We start from the raw sequence: 24,488 nt of genomic DNA on the forward strand, positions 1-24,488 counted from the left end.
TTTTTACTGATTCAACGCTGGTTATTTAATTGACCACTGTTCTGCTACAGGTTATGGACCCAGAACCTACCTGTAACGTGAGGTTAAAATTATTGTGAACGTTCTTGTTTTCGATAACTTTTCGTGAAAAACTTTGAGCTGTGAGCTTGTGTTTTGAAATCACAGGTGCTGAAATACAGCACGGTCAGTTTATTAAACTGATAGCAACTGGAATGCGTGGAAATTCCAGGTTAGAGTAACTCTTGCCTCTAAAGAACTTAACGATATAGTAACAGGTGTAAAAGTGAAACCAGCAGATACCGATACTACAGTGCCGTATTTACGTATAGGCTTGCTGGGCTATAGCCCAGAGCAGCACGATTGCAGGGGGCGGCACTTTTTCCCATATCAAAATAAGTAAAAACCTTTTTTTTTCCCTTCTTTTTTTTGTAAGATCTAAGACCATATGAGATGCCACGCCATTTTTTAAATAGGCGCAGAGATGAGCGTGTACTAAGTTTAAAAAACTTGAAATGGCCAAAAAAAATACAGTTTGACAGCCGGAAAAACCTATCCAAACATACCCCTGGCTGAATTGACCGCTGTCCGATACCACTCACGAAGAGTAGAACTACGCTGCGTAAATCTCTAACCTTTTTATGTCGATTCACCAACTTAATGTAAAAGTGATGTAAATTTGTCGTACGCTTCAATTTGAAACCAAAATTCAAGAGCTCCAAACAGTTGCTAAAATAAATTTACGAGTTTATAATAACTATAAATGCTTTTTTTCCGAAATTTTTCCCTGATGCATCTAAAATCCCTTATCAATCAAATTTAATGAAAATGGAGCATCTTCCTCCTCCCTGCTGAACTCTGTTGGGTTGTGACTATGAATGCGTCGCCTGAAAATTGCATGAACTTCATGTTTACATAAAACATTAAAATATCTTTTTATGTGTGTGAGTGTTGAGGGGGGGGGGATGATGTGATATAAGTTATTGCATCTGGCGACATCTCATTGAGAGACTTATCAAGGATTCAGGGTTAGACAATATAGTTGGAGCTTGTTTAGGTTTTGATTTGAGTCAGCTGTCTGTATCGTGCTTGTGTTTGTTTTATACAATAAACAGGTTTAAAGTGCTTGCGAGTATTATTATATGGTGGCGGTCTTTAATTAAGTTAAATTGTATCAAATACCTGTACCAGAACAATTTTTTTTTTTTCGCCATTACGACTGGCAGAAATGGATAGATGCCCATTGCTATGCCCACTAGTACTACCTTAATTAGGCTTTAGTCAGTGCTCGCACCAGCCTAAAGTCTAATCCGTTAATATTGGAACTTTTCAGTATTGTACAATTATTGCAATTACTGTAGTTTTATTGAAGGAAGTCTGAAAAGATATGCAGTTTTTGAAGACTTGATGAAAAGCACAAATTCAAAGTTGAGAACTTTGCAGTTGCTCTCTGATACAAGATGGGCTTGTCGGTCAGAAGCCGTCTCTGCAGTTGAACTGCAATTTGAAAACATTGTTAAGGCAATTTAAGAAATCATTGACAATACATCTGATATGAAAACGAGGGGGACAGGAAATCTACATCAATTAAAAAATGACAATTTCATTGCCAGTTTGCATATTGTCATGTATACAAACGAAATTGTAACTTTTTGTCTTCAAGCTATGTGAAAGAAAGTTCTTCTGTGCATGCTGTTGTGAACATTAATGGAGATGGGAGATGTAACACTTTATGCATGCCGGCGATTAGTGATGTTTAAAGATGCCTTTTAATAAATCTTTTTTACTGATTCAACGCTGGTTATTTAATTGACCACTGTTCTGCTACAGGTTATGGACCCAGAACCTACCTGTAACGTGAGGTTAAAATTATTGTGAACGTTCTTGTTTTCGATAACTTTTCGTGAAAAACTTTGAGCTGTGAGCTTGTGTTTTGAAATCACAGGTGCTGAAATACAGCACGGTCAGTTTATTAAACTGATAGCAACTGGAATGCGTGGAAATTCCAGGTTAGAGTAACTCTTGCCTCTAAAGAACTTAACGATATAGTAACAGGTGTAAAAGTGAAACCAGCAGATACCGATACTACAGTGCCGTATTTACGTATAGGCTTGCTGGGCTATAGCCCAGAGCAGCACGATTGCAGGGGGCGGCACTTTTTCCCATATCAAAATAAGTAAAAACCTTTTTTTTTCCCTTCTTTTTTTTGTAAGATCTAAGACCATATGAGATGCCACGCCATTTTTTAAATAGGCGCAGAGATGAGCGTGTACTAAGTTTAAAAAACTTGAAATGGCCAAAAAAAATACAGTTTGACAGCCGGAAAAACCTATCCAAACATACCCCTGGCTGAATTGACCGCTGTCCGATACCACTCACGAAGAGTAGAACTACGCTGCGTAAATCTCTAACCTTTTTATGTCGATTCACCAACTTAATGTAAAAGTGATGTAAATTTGTCGTACGCTTCAATTTGAAACCAAAATTCAAGAGCTCCAAACAGTTGCTAAAATAAATTTACGAGTTTATAATAACTATAAATGCTTTTTTTCCGAAATTTTTCCCTGATGCATCTAAAATCCCTTATCAATCAAATTTAATGAAAATGGAGCATCTTCCTCCTCCCTGCTGAACTCTGTTGGGTTGTGACTATGAATGCGTCGCCTGAAAATTGCATGAACTTCATGTTTACATAAAACATTAAAATATCTTTTTATGTGTGTGAGTGTTGAGGGGGGGGGATGATGTGATATAAGTTATTGCATCTGGCGACATCTCATTGAGAGACTTATCAAGGATTCAGGGTTAGACAATATAGTTGGAGCTTGTTTAGGTTTTGATTTGAGTCAGCTGTCTGTATCGTGCTTGTGTTTGTTTTATACAATAAACAGGTTTAAAGTGCTTGCGAGTATTATTATATGGTGGCGGTCTTTAATTAAGTTAAATTGTATCAAATACCTGTACCAGAACAATTTTTTTTTTTCGCCATTACGACTGGCAGAAATGGATAGATGCCCATTGCTATGCCCACTAGTACTACCTTAATTAGGCTTTAGTCAGTGCTCGCACCAGCCTAAAGTCTAATCCGTTAATATTGGAACTTTTCAGTATTGTACAATTATTGCAATTACTGTAGTTTTATTGAAGGAAGTCTGAAAAGATATGCAGTTTTTGAAGACTTGATGAAAAGCACAAATTCAAAGTTGAGAACTTTGCAGTTGCTCTCTGATACAAGATGGGCTTGTCGGTCAGAAGCCGTCTCTGCAGTTGAACTGCAATTTGAAAACATTGTTAAGGCAATTTAAGAAATCATTGACAATACATCTGATATGAAAACGAGGGGGACAGGAAATCTACATCAATTAAAAAATGACAATTTCATTGCCAGTTTGCATATTGTCATGTATACAAACGAAATTGTAACTTTTTGTCTTCAAGCTATGTGAAAGAAAGTTCTTCTGTGCATGCTGTTGTGAACATTAATGGAGATGGGAGATGTAACACTTTATGCATGCCGGCGATTAGTGATGTTTAAAGATGCCTTTTAATAAATCTTTTTTAGTGATTCAACGCTGGTTGTTTAATTGACCACTGTTCTGCTACAGGTTATGGACCCAGAACCTACCTGTAACGTGATCTTAAAATTATTGTGAACGTTCTTGTTTTCGATAACTTTTCGTGAAAAACTTTGAGCTATGGGCTTGTGTTTTGAAATGGCAGTTGCTGAAATACAGCAGGGTCAGTTTATTAAACTGATAGCAACTGGCATGCGTGGAAATTCCAGGTTAGAGTAACTCTTGCCGCTAAAGAACTTAACGATATAGTAACAGGTGTAAAAGTGAAACCAGCAGATACCAATACCACAGTGCCGTATTTACGTATGGGCTTGCTGGGCTATATCCCAGGGCAGCACGATTGAGGGGGCGGCACTTTTTCCCATATCAAAATAAGTAAAAACCTTTTTTTTTGTAAGATCTAAGACCATATGAGATGCCACGCTATTTTGTAATAGGCGCAGAGATGAGGGTGTACTAAGTTTAAAAAACTTGAAATGGCCAAAAAATACAGTTTGACAGCCGGTAGTCCTATCCAAACATACCCCTGGCTGAATTGACCGCTGTCCGATACCACTAATGAAGAGTAGAACTACGCTGCGTAAATCTCTAACCTTTTTATGTCGATTCACCAACTTAATGTAAAAGTGATGTAAATTTGCCGTGCGCTTCAATTTGAAACCAAAATTCAAGAGCTCCAAACAGTTGCTACGGCCGAAATAGATTTAAAGAAGGACTTAGAAAGGTGGGAAACTTGAAGGACTTTGAAAGGCTGAATCTTAAAATTAACAGTAAACTGGAAGATGTGACTCAAGATCGAAGACAGATTATTATTTGAAGCGAAATGGAAAGTTTTCTTCAGTTATCAGAAGAAAACTTATTTTTGGTGAGGCATTATCCGAACAGTTAGCAATGGCCTATAAATCATTAAAATCAAACAAATCGAAGCGATTATATCATTATATTATATCTGGTAAAATCTTGAAAAAATATAAATTGATTACAAGCAGCCAAAAATTTTTAAAGTATAAAAGCTATTTATCTAATAAAGCTTGTAATCCCAAGTCTATAAAACATTTATTATCTACCAAAAGTAAAGCCTCTGCTAATGAAGAAATCCAGAGAAGTGTAATGACATTTTTAGAAGTTGATGAAAACAGTGTTTTATGTCCTGGGAAAAACGATTGTATTACAAGAAAAAATTGAAGAAACAAAAGAGGTACCTCTCCGATAATTTAAAAAATTTGCAGAAAAAATACTTAAAAAACCATAAATATATTATTCAGTAAGTTACCACCCTATAGCCAGGGCTAAGGCAGAAATACGTGAAATACACCGCCAGCTCAGTCAATTCCAGTCGAGGACTGCAGTTTTGTGCTTATTAGCACTCATCAGCCCGACACAGGAGTGACTGAGCTGGAGGTGGAAAACCTCCTAAGGAAGCTAAGAGTGCCAAACAAACTGGTAGCTAATACAGAATTAGCACTGACCAGACGAGTGACTGAAGAAATGGTTCGGTTCACTTCAAATATTGAAGGCAAGGCAGGTATATTCAGTAAATTACTGCCCTATGGGAACCAAACCATTGTTTCGGTCACTCGTCTGGTCAGTGCTAATTATGTATTAGCTACCATTTTGTTTGGCACTCTTGGCTTCCTTAAGTGGTTTTCCACCTCCAGCTCAGTCACTCCTATGCTGGGCTGATGAGTGCTAATAAGCACGAAACTGCAGTCCTCGGCTGGAATTGACTGAGCTGGCAGTGCATTTCATGCATAAATGTATAAGTTACACAACATTCTGCCATTTACATCCTTTTTGGATTAATCAAGCAAATGTGTCTGACAGAAATACATGTTTATGTGTCAAACATGAGAACATGTCTCTTCTCACTAAAAAACTGTCTTCAATTGGTATTATTAATTCAACAAACATAACAGGTTTATTAATGGAACTATGTTGTACTGCTGATGATGAAAAATGTTTATTTAGAAAGTGCAATGATTGTTCGAAAAATGTTTTAACCTACAATTTTGATCGTGATTTTAAATTAACATATAAAAAATGGTTAACAGTTAAGCAAGAGTATTCTGATCAAAAGACAGGTGAAAGAAAAACTGTCAAAAAAACTACAAAAGAAAGTGTTACATTGTCAATTGCAGAAGTAGTTAAAGAATATAAAAAGTTTAGATCTGTTTCTTTCCAATGAAGGTAGAAGACTACATCAAAACAGAATTTTAAAAGAATTGAAAGACTCGTTAAAGCCAAATGAATTATTAGTTCACATTGATTTTAGTGATCATTAAAGTTTCAAATATAGGCAAGAGATACAATCTTATCACTTTGGAGGGTCGGGTCAGCAAGTGACCTTACATACTGTTGTGGCTTATTACAGAGCAGATGAAGATGCAGATCTAGAGTTTCAATCCATTTGCACTGTAACAGAATCTCTTTGACATGATCCAACTGCTGTTTTGGTACATATGTAACCTGTCCTGAAGGTTTTTTTTTCTTTGAAATTACCTTTGGTAGACACTTTATTTTTTTTATAGTGATGGTCCTTCAAATCGGTATCGTAATAAGAATATTTTTTTCTATATTTCTACCACATTACCTGAGGTATTTCCTCATTTGTAAAGAATTTCTTGGAATTATTCAGAATGCGGGCATGGAAAGGGGACCCCTGATGGTGTAGGTGGCACATTAAAGCAAACTGCTGATAGAATTGATTCTCAAGGAAAAGATATTGCTGATTTTACAACATTTGTGAAAATTTTAAATGAACATTGCAAAGGCATCAAGATAATTGTAGTTGAAAAGAAGCTATTGAAAAGAAGTTGAAAATTGGTGCTGTAAAATTTAAAGGGACCATGAAAGTTCACCAAGTTAGTTGGTACTGATCCAATTCAATTCTGAAATTTCACCATATAAGCTGTGTTGATTGTAGAGGTGCAAGTGCCAAATACTGCAAGCATTTTGAAATGTGTAAAATAGGTGTAAAAAATGAGTATGTCAATATTGATGCAGACCTATTAATGTGCAATGATAATAAAAACTTGTTTAGCATAGGAGATTGAGTGTTAGTTCACTATGATGGTAAACTTTACTCAGGAGAAATACTACAATTATTACCTGGGGAAGTGGAGACAAATGCCGTGACATGTACTGACATACCAAGACGTTTTAAATGGCTAAGAGACATGGATATACATCGTTATCCTATTGAAGACATAGAGAGAAAACTTGCAAAGCCTGAACCATGTGACAGCAGAGCAATACATTTTTTTTTCCAAATGAGTCATTTTAAAAGTTAAAGTTTGTCATTCTATAGGTGTATTTAAATTAAGCAGTTTAGTTAACCCATTATAAAATCAGTATCTTATAAAATATTACACTAAATAAGAATTGTGTTCTGCTTCGACATTAACAGATAGTAAAAAGAATTCATTGCTGTAAATCAACATTAATAGGAATACATAATTGTGAAAACTGCATCAAAAAAACTTAAATGTTCACAAGTAATATTTTCTTTTAATAAATATAGTTATTGGTATGAAATGTTCTATTATTAATAGATGTCTACTGTGCTTCATAGGTTGTTAAATCATTACCCTGGCAGATAGTCATTCCCCTGTTTCAAAATATCATTCCCCTGCTCTATAGCAATATCCCCTGGCATCTGATTTTTTAAAAATTTAAATAACATATTTAATTTTAGGAATTATGAATGTCAGATGATAACTCTTATATAAAATAAGTTTTTAAAGCTATCTGTGAACAAAAAAGTCAATTAGTTCACAGTTTGTAAATTTTTAATTTGCAACTTCCAAATCACCCTATTTGTAGAGAATGATCCATATAAAGGATTGATTATTTAAAGTGCAGTATCATAAGCAAACAAGATTTAATAACTCAGCATAAAGATGTATTTACTGGTATAGGAGAATTTCCTGATGAACGTAACCCTTAAAGATGGTACTATACCAGTAACACACCCCACTAGACGTGTTCCTCAAGCTTTGCAGCCTAAAATAAAAGACACCCTAGAAAAACTTGAAAAAGAAGGGATTTGTATCTAAAGTTAATAAACCAACTGATTGGGTTCAAAGCTTGATGATTGTTGAAAAGCCTAATGGGAGTCTTAGATTGTGCTTAGACCCAAGAAATCAAAATAAAGTAATTAAAAGGGAACAGTGTCAAATTCCTTCTCCAGACGATATTATCAACAGATTAGAAGGTAGAAAAATATTTTCAGTTGTGGATTTAAAAGATGGATTCTGGCATGTTCCGCTGAATGAAAAAAGATCTGAAGTTTGTACATTTAATATTCTTTTTGGAAGGTATAAGTTTAATAAAATGCCTTTCGGAATATTCTAGGCATCAGAAACATTTCTGAAAAAAAAATCAAAAAATATTTGGGGATGTTGAGGGTGTAGACGTGTATTTTGACGACACATTATTATTGCAGGTTCTGATGAGGCTACATATGATATGATTTTTCTTGAAAGAGATCACATTCTTGATCACTGAATATTAAATTTTATCCTGATAAATTACAATACAGAGCACCAGAAGTAAAATATGTTGGTCAAATTATCTCAGAATCAGGAGTAGGTAAAAGCAGATCCTAGTCACACCAAAGCAATTACTGACACGCCCTACACCAAAATCAAAAACTGAAGTTATAGGAGGTTGTTAGGCATGATAAATTTTCTGTCGAAATTCATAACTAATGTATCTACAGTTAAGAGAAATTATTCATGAAAGTATAGATTTTAGTTGGGGAGGGCCTCAAGAAGAATCATTTAGCAACATTAAACAATTAATAACTCAACTCCAATCTTAAAAGTTTTTAGCACTAATGAGGAAATAGTTATAAAGTGTGATAGTTCAAAAGATGGCCAAGACTCCTGTTTAATCTAAAATGGTAAACCAGTGTCATTTGTTTCCTGTAGTTTGACAAACAGTGAAAGGAACTATGTACAGCTAGAAAAGGAGTTATTAGCCATTGTTTTCTCATTTGAAAAGCATCAGAACTTTGCATATGGATGTAAAGTCATAGTCTGAAGTGTAAAGGTCAAGATTTATGGTCACCACTAGCCACGTGGCGACTCAGTTTTCAAAATTGGCGACCCTGAAAAATGTCTACAGTCTCCAACTTTTTTGGGGGGTTATTTTTATTTTAGATCCCAAGAAAAGAATTCCACACCACTGCAGAGATGCTTCAGTACAATAAGGTTGCGAAAAGAAATACAATAAAGCGCTTTGGAAGAACGCATGGGGATTAACACTGCTCCTCAGCAAAGAAAGGAGAAAAGCTGCAAAAAAAGAAGTGGACTAACTGGAGTAGCTGTGGGAGTGTAGAAACAGAGTTTCAATTCCTCCCCGCACTGGGGGGGGCGGGAGATCGAAGATCAGGGAAAAATTGTTTTTTGACCCGAAAATACGAGTGGACAGTGGGTAGCCACAACAGTGGACATCGTACTAAGAACCTTTTTGCGTCCCTCACAACTTTTCTGCCTCGCGTCTTCGTTTTGTGGAGTTCATTTTTTCCATGGAAACAGTGGCGCCGACTCCATGGGGCTTGAGGGGGCGGAGCCCCCTCAATAAATCAAGAAAATTATAAGTTACATTATGCTTTCTAAACTCATAAATTTATCTTTTATTTTCCTTGTTTGAAGATAGTTTACCTTGTAAAATATATTCAGTAATGAATTAAAACAAATAATTATTACGGTTGTGTAAGCAGGTTAACTGAAAACGAGTGGTACGAATGATGATAGTGTTAGTGCTGCGAGTACTGTAAAAATTTGTCCCAGTGCGCGAACTTACGGGTCAAGTCTGTTGCCGGTGGGCAGCGCTGCGGCGCGCTCACCTAAGTGTTGCTGATCTGGAAAAATATATATGAGAGTTTGATTTGTATATAAAATGAGAGGCGTGATAGTTTTGAATACTTTTGGGAATCTTGTTTAAAAGAAAACCTTCACAAAATGATGATCCTTCCCTTCCTCGGAATTGACGTGTACCAAAGAAGCATGAAAACAATGAAGGCAGCTCACCGCACACTTTCAAAATCCCAAAGGAAAACATTTGACTTGCGCTACTTATGCGAAATAGCTATAACATGCTTTTTTCTCCAGTATTCAGACCAAACTTTGTAAATTAAAAAGTTGAAAAATTTCAATAAACTACCAAGTGTTTGAGCCGTTTTGTTGAAAAAAATAAGTAAAAAGGAAATGCTTTAAGCTGCTTGGTGTCAGAATGTGTATATTTATTACAACTTGATTTATCTAATCCACACTGAGCAGTTGTTTTATTAACTATTTTTTCTCCCGTACTTGATGGTTTGTTCCTTCAGCCAGGGCTCGAGGTTTTTGAAAAAAAACTAGCAGCCAGCAGATAATTCTGATAGCCAGCCAAAATATCTCCCCCCTCTTTCCCCACTTTCAAAGTTTTCAATTTTTAAGCTACATTTTTGTTATTCAGTAAATTACGCCCAATAGCCAGGGCTAAAGCAGAAATACATGAAATACACCGCCAGCTCAGTCATTTCCAGCCGAGGACTGCAGTTTCGTGCTTATTAGCACTCATCAGCCCGGCATAGGAAAGTGACTGAGCTGGAGATGGAAAACCTCTTAACGAAGCCAAGAGTGCGAAACAAACTGGTAGCTAATATAGAATTAGCAGACCAGACGAGTGACCGAAGCAATGGTTCGGTTCAACTCGAAGATTGAACGCGAGGCACGGTATATTCAGTAAATTACCGCCCAATAGCCAGGGCTAAAGCAGAAATACACCGCCAGCTCAGTCATTTCCAGCCGAGGACTGCAGTTTCATGCTTATTAGCACTCATCAGCCCGGCATAGGAAAGTGACTGAGCTGGAGATGGAAAACCTCTTAACGAAGCCAAGAGTGCGAAACAAACTGGTAGCTAATATAGAATTAGCAGACCAGACGAGTGACCGAAGCAATGGTTCGGTTCAACAGTTGAAGGAATTTCAGAAGGCTCTGAATCGTCTTCGGAAGACGATGAAATCGAAAATGAATTTCCAGATTACACATATTTGTCAAAAGATAAGTCTATTCAGTATCAGAGTGAACCTCTATCGCACATAGGTAAACGCGCATCAAAGGATATTTTGAACCTTATACCAGGACCCATTAGATATGCTACTTCAAGAATTCATGACGAATTGTCTGCTTTTCGATTATTTATTACAAAAAAAAAATTGAAAATATTATTATCAACAATTCAAATACAGAAGGAATATGTGTGTTTGGAGATAAAATAATAAGTTTGGAGATAAATAAATGGAAAGAAATGGACAGTATTGAATTCAGTGCCTATATAGGTTTACTTTTATTTGCTGGAGTGTTCAAATCCTGCAATGAATGCACTGAAAGTCTATGGGATACAGAAAAAGGCAGAGCTATTTTTAGGGCAACTATGAGCTTGCAAAGATTCTATCATATATCAAGAATTTTGAGATTCGATGATCGAGAAACGTGTTCTAATAGGAGAAAAATGGATAAATTGGCAGCTATTCATGCATTATCGGATTTATTCGTGCATTATGGGATTAAGAGATATTACCAAAACTTTTTAACCCCAGTGCATATGTTACTGTTGATGAACAATTGGTTGCTTTTAGAGGAAACTGCCCTTTTAGGCAATACATGCCCAAGAAACCAGCCAAGTATGGCATCAAGTTTTGGGTTCTGTGTGACAATGAAACTAGCTATGTGTAGAACATCCAACCATATCTTGGAAAACCAACAAACCAACCTCGTGAGACAAATCAGGGTCTTAGAGTTGTTCTCGATTTATCATATGGTTCTGAAAGAACATAATATAACGTGCGACAACTTTTTTTCCCCCTATACACTTGGACAACTCTTATTGAAAAGAAATATAACTATGATTGGAACAATGAGAAGAACTAAACAATCTTTTCCCCCAGAATTGCTTCAAACTAAAAACAAGAAACTTTATTCTTCAACATTTGCCTTCACGAATGATACTATGCTTGTCTCCTACATACCCAAGAGAAATAGATGTGTTGTTATTCAAAGCACACTCCATTCTGAAAAAAAGGTTGACTCTTCCGAATCCAAAAAAACCACAAGCAATCCTTGATTACAACTCCACAAACGGTGCTGTAGACACCTTGGACAAGATGATTTCTTCTTATACCTGCAAAAGAAAGACGAATAGGTGGCCGATTGTGGTGTTTTCAAATGTTCTTGATATTTCAATGGTGAATGCATTCATACTATTCTGTGCAGCAAATCCTGATGCCTGTATAAAAGAAAAATCCTACAGACGGCGGAGAATTTTTATAGAGACTTTAGGTATGGCTTTAGTAAGAGAACATATTTGTAGAAGAGACGTGCTCCCATGCCAAGAAGCAACTGCAAAGTTAGTGAAAAGCATGCAAAGACAATCAAAAGACGATGCCAGTTCTACTTCCGAAACAATGGACACGGCAAGCACGCATAAAAAAAGAGGTCGTTGCTATTTGTGCAAATCAGACAAAGTACAAAATGCATGTATGAAGTGTGGTAAATACATAGGTAAGTCACATTTGAATCAAATATGTACAAAATGCATTGATACAGTTTACTGAACGATGATCATTTTATTACATTGAAAGTGGTCTCATGAACAGGTAACTCTTTTTATGTATTTCATACAAATAGAAATGTTATGTTGTTGTACAGCGTTTCAATTTTCAACTCCTTCTTTTTAAACTTCTAAGTTTCTTGTAAATTTCCTAAACTGTTAGCTTACATAATTTTATGTTGGTTGTCATTTGGACGAAAACTGGAATTACTATTTTACTAGTCAATTTTTGTGCTTTCTTGAATTAAATTCGTAAAACGAAACATATAAAGAGAGTGTTTTATGTTCAAAAGTTTCTAACAAGATCAAACAACTTCTTGTAATAATCAAATTTGAAAACAGAAAATCAATGGGGCTTTTAGCAATTGAAATTAGATAAGTTGGGTTCATTTGGACCCGAACACAGACTACGTACGTTCGTAACGAACACTGCAGCAGGGTTAAGCTTTTAATTTGTTAAAATAATCTATGATCATTTTACGTTTTGCAGCTGAATGCATAGTTTGTTGAGCCTATGTTTTCATTTATATACAATACTATCATGAAAATATAAAATTTTTACCTTTACATGTGGGAACACATAATCAGATAATATTAATATTATAAGGGAAAAAAACAGAAAGCATAAATTTATAAACATAAGTTTGAAACAAAACACTTTTTACCTTTTGCCAAATATTTTTTAAAGCACACTTTGATTTCTTCCAATTGCTCATCTAATCCACCAGAATCATCAAAACATATACATTCTGAACTCTGGAACTCTTTTTGAGAGCAGTGAATGAGTACTTGGGTACTTTGATGAACAACAAAAAACCTTGACATAGATTTTTTGGACTTATTCCTTGACTTTTTCCTGGAGCTTGAGTTGTTTGTTGAAGAAACAGGGACTTGTAATTTTTCATTTGCTGAATTGTTTGTAAGCTCATTTGTTTCAGTAGTCACTACATTTAAGCTTGATAAATAACTACACAAGTTATGGATGTCTTTGTCTGTGGTTTTTTCATTTTTATTTAAATTAGACTCAATTTGGTTGATGGTGAAAGAGCAAGTATTGCCCATATACAAAGCATTCATAGTAAGTCCTTCGACAAGAGGAAAGCTACCTAGAACATAAATTGATAAATATTAGTAGTAAAACTTGATAAATTAATATTTTTGAAAAAGTATAGATGTATGATCAGGGCTGTGAAGTAAAGGCATAATTAGTGTTCACCATTGAGCATAAAATAACTAAATGAAAAAAAAAATGCTGATTAAAAAATTATCTTCAATTGCTACCTCAAAAAATAAATTAATGATTTAAGTGTACTTTAATCATTAATTTATTTAGTAAGTGACTTATTTAGTAAGTGACTGGCTTTAAGTAAGTGACAAAAAATTTACACCAAAATCAAGATGCAGCCTTTGCTAACTAGTACATTCAAAACATGCTACATACAGTTAGTAGTGAATTTAGGATTATTAAACTAAACTCTATGGGAGGGGGGGAGCCAAAGAGGACCAAGACCCAGTGCCCATTTGTTTCATGACTGAGGGCTCTGGGGAACAATGGCAGATGTTCCGGTAAGGTAGTCAGCTGAACACGAAACCCCCATTGTGTAGTTCCCAATCAGCTTGGTACACTGAAACCTGTGTATAACGATAACCTGTCTATAACAATACTTTTTTTTTGGCCCCAGAAAAATGTCAGCATGAATAATCAAACTATCTATAACGATAACCTATTACAATATTTTTTTTTAGGTGCCAACAGTATCGTTGTAGACAGGTTTTACTGTACTCATTTTATCAACCAACTGAATAGCCCAGTGGTTGGGGAGTGGAATATGAAAGTAATCGGTGGAAAGCAGGAAATGGCTTTATTCTATGGCATATGGGTCTGGAATGACCATACTAAGTTTTCCCTCATCTACTAAGTGAGCTTTAGCCGTTGGGCCCAAATTAGGGACAAAAAAACACCGGTTTCTTTATTAATACAACATTATCTCAAGAATTACTGCTGCAATGGCCTTACATATAGGCAGATGACTTGTAGAGAATAAAATTCTGAAAAAAAAAAATTAGTATCTACAATATATACCTTTGTTAAATACTAAGCGCCCAACTTAATTTCAAAGCTTAGCTATAAACATCAATAAAGCGCTTTAAGCCTGAACACACCTTTCCACTCCCACTGGCTTTCCTCGAGATCCCGTGGAATAGAAGGCAGTAACACTCAAAAACAGGCTCTGCTTTCCTACCTACGGAAGCAGTTACACAGGTACCTGATCATCAGTTGACATACTAGATGTTGCTGAAAACAATTTGTATCATTACAAAGTAACAAAGAAATGAAAAAGATCCAATCTTTATACAGAACTCAGGAAACGCAAAAATACTAATTATGATAATTTCAAGCAGAATTATCCAGAGAAAATGACTTAGAACATTTTATTTAAAATAACTGTAGCTTTTTATTTAAACAGTTCAAATACTTATATAATGACTAATAATAAATGTTTTGCTGTGAGACATGGTACTATATGGTACAATCAGCAATTACGTGAGTGAACTATTTGGAAAAAACATGACTGACTTGTGCATGATTTGCGATAAATTATGTATGGAAGGTGATGTGTTTGAAGTCAAAGAACATGGAAGCAGCCATAAAATACTATCAAGTCAAGTTTGTCATGTATTATAGTTAGTCATGTATCTATTTAATCGGAATCGCTATTCTACCTCTAACTGCAACCGCTCCCTGACCAACGTTGTTGTTCACTTCATCATCCATCATGCGGTGCGTGCTTATGACGCAGCACTATTAAACTTAATCTTACTGAATCTCATCTATGTCCTTATTTCAAAACCATCTAAGTTCATAAACATATATATAACATGGTGTCAGAAGAAAATATTACTTGCAGATTTCGAAAAGTGCCATATTTTTAAACTTATTTTTCGTTGTGTGGACTTAAGCATCTAGAGTCAGCATGGCGCATCAACTTCTTCAGATGGAAATATTCGTTCCTGGAGATAACCCAGCAGAGGCTTGGAGCGACTGGAGACAGAAATATGAACTGTTTGAAACTGCAGTAAAGTACAGCAAGGAAGATGACGAAACTCGAATCGCTTTGTTGCTAAGCGTCATTGGAAAATCCTCATACAAAGATTACTTAACTTTCGACTTTCCAACCCTTACAGCTGGTCAGACAAGAACTGTCAAGCAAGTTTTAGATAAATTTGATGACCACTACAAACCATATCGTAACGTAACACTCGCAACTTTTGTGTTCAACAATATGTATCAGAAACCAGGTCAGAACTTCGACTCGTTCGTTACAGAAATCAAGCTGCAAGCAGATCAATGTGAGTTCGATGCTGCTTACGATCGGAACATTAAGGATCGCATAATTCAGGGGTTACGCGATGATGTTTTGCGTGAACGCCTGCTTAGGGAACCAGAACTCTCATTAAAAAAGACTGTCGAAATCTGCAAGTCAGCTGAGCTCTCAAAATTGCACTCTCTTGCAATGTCACAGCAATCTTCATCTAAGCAAGTTGATGCAATCAGCCATCAAAAATCCAAGAAGCTCCAGGGTCAAGGTAACTCAAGCACAAGTACACACCAATTTAAGCTAAATCCTGCCAAGAAAAATGCATCTCAAGTGCAGAGAAAACGACCATGCTCCAGATGTGGGTCACAACATGCTCCCCGGAATTGTCCAGCTTATGGCAAAACCTGCCACAACTGCCAAATGCAAAACCATTTTGCTAGCGTTTGCAGACAGCAAAGGAGACATCCAAAACAGCACTCGCAAGTGTCAACAATTGAATGCTCTAACCCTAATGTGGCATACATTGGGACAATATCAACATCATCTGATTGTGATTGGCTTCAACAAATTTTTGTAAATAGTTTCCCCATTGTTTTCAAGTTGGATACCGGTGCTCAAGTAAATGTGCTTCCTTTTTCTATATTTAAAAGTCTCAAAAATTCGCCAACACTTGTTCAAACATCTCTTCAAGTGTGTACATATACGGGTGATGCCTTACCAGTTCTTGGTAAAAGTGTTTTACAGTGTGAAGTTAATAATCAGTGTTATGCTCTTACCTTCCACATAGTGAATCTTAGTGTGCAGCCAGTACTAAGTGCGGCTGCATGCAGTCATTTAAATCTCATCAAACGAATCGACACCACATCACAAGAAAGTGGAAAGTGCAGCAACAGTGTTTCTACCAAGTGTGTTTCAAATGTTAATTCATCTAATAATAGCGTTCCTCCTCCTAACACATCTTATACACCTAAGCTGTCAAAATTAATTGAAGAGTATAGTGACATTTTTGAGGGTGTGGGTCGCCTACCCGGGAAACATAAAATCATTTTAAATGAAAATGCAGTTCCCGTTATAGCTGCATCACGCAAAATCCCATTGGCATTAGAAAATAAACTCAAGGATGAACTCTTGAGAATGGAACACAATGGTATAATTGAAAAGGTGACAAAACCGACTGATTGGGTTAATCCAATAGTTGTGGTTCCTAAAAAAGACGGTTCTCTACGAGTTTGTCTTGATCCTCGTCCTCTCAACAAATACATCAAGAGACAACACTATCAAATCCCAACGCAGGATCAACTCTTATCAAAGCTCAAGGGCTCAAAAATCTTTTCCCTTGTAGATGCAAAAAATGCCTTCTACCATATCCAACTAGACGAAGAAAGTGCTGATCTGTGTACTTTCATTACACCATTTGGTAGATTCCGTTTCCTCGTAATGCCTTTTGGTTTATCCTGTGCGCCGGAAGTGTACCAAATGGCCATGGACAACATTTTTGAAGGTTGTCCAGACATCGCTCCATATTTTGATGATATTATGGTGTACAGTGCAAACCTAGAAGACCATTGTGAAAAGCTAAGAAAGGTATTTCAAATTGCTAGGCAAAGTGGTTTGAAACTAAACAAAGATAAGACCAAGATTGCTGTTTCTAAGCTACAATATTTAGGCCATATAATTTCACCAGATGGTATTTCTCCTGATCCTAAAAAAGTTTCAGCAATATCCGATTTTCCTGTTCCTACCAACAAACAAGAATTAATGAGATTCTTAGGTATGGCCACATATCTCATGAAATTTGTGCCTAAGTTCTCACAGGAAACGTCTATTTTAAGAGATCTGCTAAAGAAAGACACAAATTGGATTTGGGACTCTCATCATGATGAAGCATTCTCAAAAGTTAAAGACTTGCTACAGTCATCTACAATTCTCCAATTTTTTGACAGAGATAAACCCATAGTGCTCTCTGTAGATGCAAGTTCTTTTGGAATTGGTGGAGTTCTTCTCCAGAATCGCCAAGCAGTTGCATATACTTCTGCAACTCTTTCCGAGGCTCAGTCAAGGTATTCTCAAATCGAAAAAGAACTCCTTGCTATTGTTCATGCTTGTGAACATTTTCATTATTTTGTTTTTGGCCAGCATGTAGAAATTGAAACTGACCACAAGCCCCTCCTAGGCTTAATCCACAAACCATTTGAAAAAATATCACCTAGACTGCAAAGACTGTTATTGAGGCTTCAGAGATATTCTTTCAAACTAACACACGTTCCTGGAAAATATTTAGCTGTCGCTGATGCCTTGTCCAGAGCACCCTTGCCAGCACATCCTGTCTCAACATCAGATATTGACTCTGCTCAACTAATGGTTTCCTTGCTGGTACAAGCATCAAAATCCAAGCTTGATAAAATCAGTCTGGAATCGCAGAATGATGCAGAACTTAAAAGTGTAAGAAATTACATCACAAATGGATGGCCCCAGAATAAACACAGTGTGACTCTACAAGCACAACCATATTGGCATTGCCAATCTGAACTGCATATAGAGAATGGCCTCATCTGTCGTGGACAGCGATTGCTGATTCCCAAGTCTTGTCGTGAAGATATTTTGCAACATCTCCATGTTGGGCACCGAGGCATAGTGTCATGCAAAAATCTTGCTCGTCAATCTCTCTACTGGCCAGGTATGAACACCGACATTGAAAATATGGTTTCACACTGTACCATCTGTCAACAAAACCAAAGGTCAAACATCAAAGAACCACTGTTAGACAGAAAGCTTTCTGAGCGACCATGGCAAAAGGTTGCAATTGATTTTTTTCACCTCTCATCAGTAACATATCTTTTAATTGTTGATTTTTTTTCCAAATATATTGAATTGCAGCATTTGCACCACACAACAGCTAGCACAGTTATTAATGCTTTGAAAACTTGCTTTGCTCGTTTTGGAGTTCCTGAAGAAATTGTCGGAGACAATGGACCACCATTTGATTCCAAAGAGTTCAGTGAATTCTGTACAAGTTGGGATATACTCCACAACCCATCTAGCCCAGGATACCCCCGTTCAAATGGACAGGTTGAAAGATGTGTACAAACCATCAAATCAAGCCTCAACAAAGCTGCTCAAGACAATAAGGATCCTCATCTAGTTTTGATGGAGTACAGAAACACTCCCATGGATGGTCTGCCTTCTCCAGCTGAGATCTTAATGGGTCGTCGGATTCGCACCCTGATTCCAGTTCTACCGTCACTGCTCAAACCTCATTACGACTGTAGTGATGTCCAAAATCGTCTACATCTGAGGCAACAACGTCAACATAAATATGACCTGCATACACGCCCGTTAGAGCCATTGCATAATAACCAAGTAGTATTGTTTCAGCATAATAAAGAATGGTGCAAAGGAAAAATTTGCAAGGTTGGACCTCAGCCTAGGTCTTACTGCGTGAGAGCTGAGAACGGTAGAGTTTATCGAAGAAATCGTTTTCACATTAAAATTTTTAGATCTGCACAGCCCATCAACAATGAATCAACGGCAGAGGATCTGTTTGTAGTCCCAACAACCAACCAGATTATTACTCCAGTAACTGTAACACCTAGCTCTTGTACTGTGACTCAGACTCCTGCTGCTACAACCTTAACGACCCGTACGGGCCGATTAATTAAACCCCCATCAAGGTTCAGAGACAATTAAACATTGGTATTTAGATAATAATGATGATAATTGTAATTTTTCTTATTATTATTATATTTGATTTCACCTGTATTTTATATTCGGAATTTTTTTTTTTTTCTTCAACTACTTTTGTGTGTTCTTTATATATATATATACGTGTTTTTTTCCAAAAAAAAAAAAAAAGGGAGATGTCATGTATTATAGTTAGTCATGTATCTATTTAATCGGAATCGCTATTCTACCTCTAACTGCAACCGCTCCCTGACCAACGTTGTTGTTCACTTCATCATCCATCATGCGGTGCGTGCTTATGACGCAGCACTATTAAACTTAATCTTACTGAATCTCATCTATGTCCTTATTTCAAAACCATCTAAGTTCATAAACATATATATAACAAAGTTAAGCAAGAAAATTTATGTTGTTTTCTAACACCATGCTATGCACTGTTCAACTTTTGCATGTTTTCAAATGTTTAAGTCTTGCTCTGTGTATCATTTAAGGTGACCCACATGTACACAATATATTCTTTGTAACTTTTTACACTGGATGTCTTTCTCTATTAGGGTACATTCAGGCTTAAAGCCTTTAATTGGCGATTTTAGCCTAACTTTGAAATTAAGTTGGGCGCTTAGTATTTAACAAATATTGTAGGTACTCATTTATTTCAGAATTTTAATTTCTACAAGTAATCTGCCTATATCTATGGCCATTGCAAGAAAAATTTTTGAGCTAATGTCATATTAATGAATAAACAAGTGTTTTTGTCACTAATGTGGGCACAATGGCTAAAGCTCACTGGGAAGAAGGGGGACCCATTCCAGACCCATACGGCACATATTAAAGCAATTTCCAGCTTTCCACCAATTACTTCCATATTCAGCTTTTTTTCACTCCCAAGCCACTGGGACCAGGTAGCAGAAATTGCGAGACGTGCGTCGCAGATTTTTCAGCAGCCTGCAGATAATTTTACCAAAAAACAAAAAGAAAGAAAAAATTAATAAATAAAAGTAAGAAAAAGAAATACAACTTGGCAAAAAGATCGTTCGGAGCTCGTTTTTTCACCGGAAAAGCGATGGATGCTTCAGCATTTCAGCTAGAAACATAGTCGCCATATTTGGTCATTCATAAGATTGAAGTAGATAAGATGCTTAAGTGCCTACATTTTCCAAAACAAAGGAGAATTGGATGTTTCATTTAACGGCAAACTAATAAAAATAACTTAAAATGTGCAGCAAATCTTTTTTTTTTTTTTTTGGATTTTTTTTAAAATAGCTTTCTAGAGAAATGAAAAATTTTATATTTAAAATTTCACCTTATCCTCATTGCTTTGGACGCAAAAGCGCTAAAAACTTTTCAACTTAAGTGTAGTCTCAAGAGGATTTTTATTTTTAAATTATTTTTTAGCAACAAATTCAGAAATTAAGAGCTTAATTTTTGGCGTAGTCGCCATGTTTGGTCATTCCCAAGATGTTGGTACGCAAGACTCTTTAAGTGCCTACGTTTTCAAAAACGGAATTGGATGTTTATTGCAATTCATGTTGTTGAAAATTGTGTAAAATGTGCCATTTTTTCGGATAGTTCTTAATTATTGTCTTGAAAAATGCAAAACTTTATCTTTACAATATTATTCTATATTCATTGAGTTAGAGGGTAATGTGCTAAAAACTGACTATTTCTTTTATTTTGAATCTCTCTCTATTACTAATTCACAAATAAAAAAAAATCTGTTTATAATCATTGAATTTTTCGCGTAGATGCCATGTTTGGTCATTTGCAAGTTTTAAATAGACAAGATTATTACTTGCCTAAGTTCTCAAAAAAAGGATTAGATCAAGTTTTGATCAGTTTACTTCAATACAAACTATTGAAGGTAACAGAAAATATACAATAAATCATGTTTTATTTATTTATTTTTAAATTATTTTCATGAAAAATGAATTATTATCTGCACAATTGTGTTTGATCGTCATTGCTTTGGAAGTCTGCTATAAACCAAAATATTCATCTAAAATGCTGTTTCCTGCCAACTTCTCCATTCACTAATTTATTTATTTATTCATTTTTTGAAAAAAAATTCAAAAACCTATTTTAACTTGAATTTTCTACATTTAAATAAATATGAATTGAATAATTGTTTTTCATAGTGTGCAGAGTTCTATTTTTTTTTATGAAAGTAGTGACCCCCCCCCCCCCCTTTTTATACTTTAAAACTTGGCGATGCTGGGGGCCACTAAGTTTTTCGGGTCTAGTGGCCACTGGCCAGTTAGGACATATCTGAATCTTGATCTTTCAAGGGACTTGTGTATTTTATGAAAACTTCTGCCAAAACAGTGTCGCAGACTGGCTAGAAAGTTTCTGCTACTGGGGCCTAGAAGGGATGAAACCAATCTGGGTTTTGAACCCAGATCTGCAAAGTCATTAGGCTTCATTTAGGATTATTGATGTCAACTACTTTTTAAAAGCATATAGTTTTTTGTACTTGGAATACCAAACAGAGAAAAAGCATGGTCACTAATGAAATTATTACTACTGGCCAACAGCGACCGAAGAATTTCTCCAGTTCCGCCCTTCACTGGGTAGAAGAGAGGCCGTTTGATTCAGATAAAAAGAGGCAAAGATAGCTGGCTAATTACTTAATTTTTTTATTGGCTACAGGGAACATATTTCTAGTCATCTCCAGGGTTAATTGGTTTAAACTACGTTGGTTTAAACCATATGTGGTTTTTTTTTTTTGAAGAACTAAATTGTTTTCCCCCAAATGTTTCCATGAATTTTGTATATGATTGGAAAATGTAAAATCCAATTAATGCAAAGTAACCAGCAAAGCTTTCGAGATAAATTGCATATAAATAGTTTTGCAAACTTTTTTTAAAAATGTAATGCAAATTTTCCAGATTAGCTTTTCTTTCCTTTCTTAAATCAATGCAACTTTTCTTATTATGTGCATAAATATAAGGCAGACCAACTATGTTTTTCTAATAGTTGGAACACATTAAATTTAGGTTAAAATTAGATAAAGAGAAAATCCTAGTAGTTTGTTGTCATTATCTATTCATTTATCTTTCTTTTACATTTCAAAATTGCACAAAAAGCATATTTCAGCCAAAATTTTATTTTACTACCAAATTTGCTTAATTAGTTAAGAGTTATAGAGATAAATCATGAATCATTTAAGCACTTTGTAGTGTTTATAAATCTAAACTCTGTAAAACATTTAAATGACAAGAAAAAAAAAAAAAAAACTTTTCACTTTTTGATATCCACAATAGACGATGCAGTTTGAATCAGGAAAAAGAAAGATTTATAAAATTTTGAAAGCAGAAAGTATTTGTAGCTCTATGTTCACTTTTTAAAAAATTTTGTAAAAGCCTTTTCAATGATATCTTTACGTAAATTACATATTTATATTTACTTATAACTTTTTTTACCTGCAAACAAAATATGGGTTTAATCTTTCGGTTTTTAAAGTTGAGTCATGTGTATCAGACTTGTGATTCATTTCTAGGTACTGCAAAATACTTTCCATGCTTAGAGTACTTGATTTTAATTTCACTTTTACTTATATATTTATCGCAGAAAGCTGTAATTATAAGAAAACTGATTTGCAAGGTTTTATTCTTGGTTATTTATAATTATGTCTCAACTCTCACAGTAAATTATTTCTTTGGTTTTTCATCTGTGCCAAGCTCTATTTACTAAATTTATGGTACTTTTTTAGAAGTTAAAGATTTTCAAACAATATTTCTTCTATGGAAAGCGATACCTATGAGGAAATGAAATTACGAGATTTTATTTTAATTATTTAATTAATAATCATCCAGTAATTAAGTACAAATGTGAGTAATTAAAACTTCATTATCAATTAAATCATTAAATCTTCATAAATTTCCAAAATAAAATCGTTTTTCTTACAAATAGTAATTAAAACCAAATAAACCCAGTTTAAACCAAAAAAAAAGGTTTTTTTGGGGGGTAGAGGGGGGGTTCAAAAAAAAAGTTTTTTTTCCAACCCTGGTCATCTCAGCATTCAATCAAATGCAATTAGAATAAAATTACAATTTTGAATGAAGAAAACTAATTATTTACCTAATATTTTTTTAATAGAATCTTTAAAATGTTTTGAATCCATGAATGGGTTAGATTCTTCAAAATTTAAAATGATTTTATCAGCAATATCTATTTCTCCATAATATCTTGAAATTTCAAAACTGTTTTTCATATAATGGTCCAAGACAGAGAATGACGGCATCACAAATTGGTTAGGCCCAATTTTCGTCAATGGCCAGCACTTCAAAATAAGGCAAACTTTTTCACTCTTCAATAAAAGCCAACAACCTTTTACAAATTTCAGTAACTTCATCGTGGAAGGATGCATAAGTAGAAGGTTACTCTTGAAATTCGGCAATAAATATTTCACATCACCTGAAAATAAATAAATTAGTATTTTTTTAAAAAAATTCTAAAGGTCTATATAGCATTTGAAAAAAGATTTGCTAGGCTGAGTAAAAAAAAAAAAAGTACTTTTTTGTTATAAGTTAACATTTTTAATCTTGGCGATCATAAAAAAAAGTTATTCCTATTTCAAACTAACTATTTTATAGTTTGCAATCGTTTAACAATTTTATGGCAACAATAGTATTTGCTACCACCTGCCATGTTTTCTATTTTTGCCTAAGTAGAAAAAATGAAGTCGCCAAGTCCAGCGATTTGATAAAAAAATATTTAAGGGACAAAAAAAGCTCCATGATTTGTCAAACTAGTCACACATATCAGGATAAAATCTGATCTACTTAATCTTGCATAAAAACAGTAACTAAAATTAAAAATGGTATACCTTAACAATGTCACATTTTGACTGAATGGCTTCATAGGATCAAGGAAAAAAAGGTGGATCATAACATATTCAAGCTCTGGTTCATACATTTTAAAATAATACTAGGTTCTTACACATTAACGCCACCGCAACAGAAGTTGAGCTAATGCGGCAATAAAAGAGCATTTACTCAGCGCTTTGTAGTTTGCATGTTCCTTGTTTTGACAACAAAGGGAAACCGCAAAATCTGTAGCTACAGTGGTACAAAAGTACCTAATACTAATGTAAAATACTTATGTCCAACTAATCTGTATTATGCAAAAAAATTTTAAGGGTTTACTGGTTTTAATATCCTGCCAGCTGAGAACATGTTGGTACATGCTTCGAGCAGTTTTTCAAAATCAACATCAATTTAAAACAAAAATGTATTTATGAATGTTTCAATTCAAAGGTTAATATAATATCTTAAGTTTTGAAATAATAAATGCTACATTGCACTAGTTTGGTTCAAA

General features: G+C 35.0%; 1 protein-coding gene across 1 annotated transcript in view; it reads right to left on the reverse strand.

Moving 5' to 3' along the window:
* The window catches only part of LOC129230222 (ribosome biogenesis protein SPATA5-like), a 172,994-nt gene that overhangs the window by 139,677 nt on the left and 8,829 nt on the right, over positions 1 to 24,488 (reverse strand). Inside the window, exons 2-3 of the mRNA XM_054864624.1 lie at positions 23,250 to 23,585; positions 12,837 to 13,277 (exon numbers count right to left, since the gene is read on the reverse strand). Of these exons, the coding sequence (XP_054720599.1) occupies positions 12,837 to 13,277; positions 23,250 to 23,585 (777 nt within the window). The remainder of the gene's footprint in view (positions 1 to 12,836; positions 13,278 to 23,249; positions 23,586 to 24,488) is intronic.

This window comes from Uloborus diversus, chromosome 9, assembly GCF_026930045.1.
Source record: "Uloborus diversus isolate 005 chromosome 9, Udiv.v.3.1, whole genome shotgun sequence".
Lineage (NCBI taxonomy): Eukaryota > Metazoa > Arthropoda > Arachnida > Araneae > Uloboridae > Uloborus > Uloborus diversus.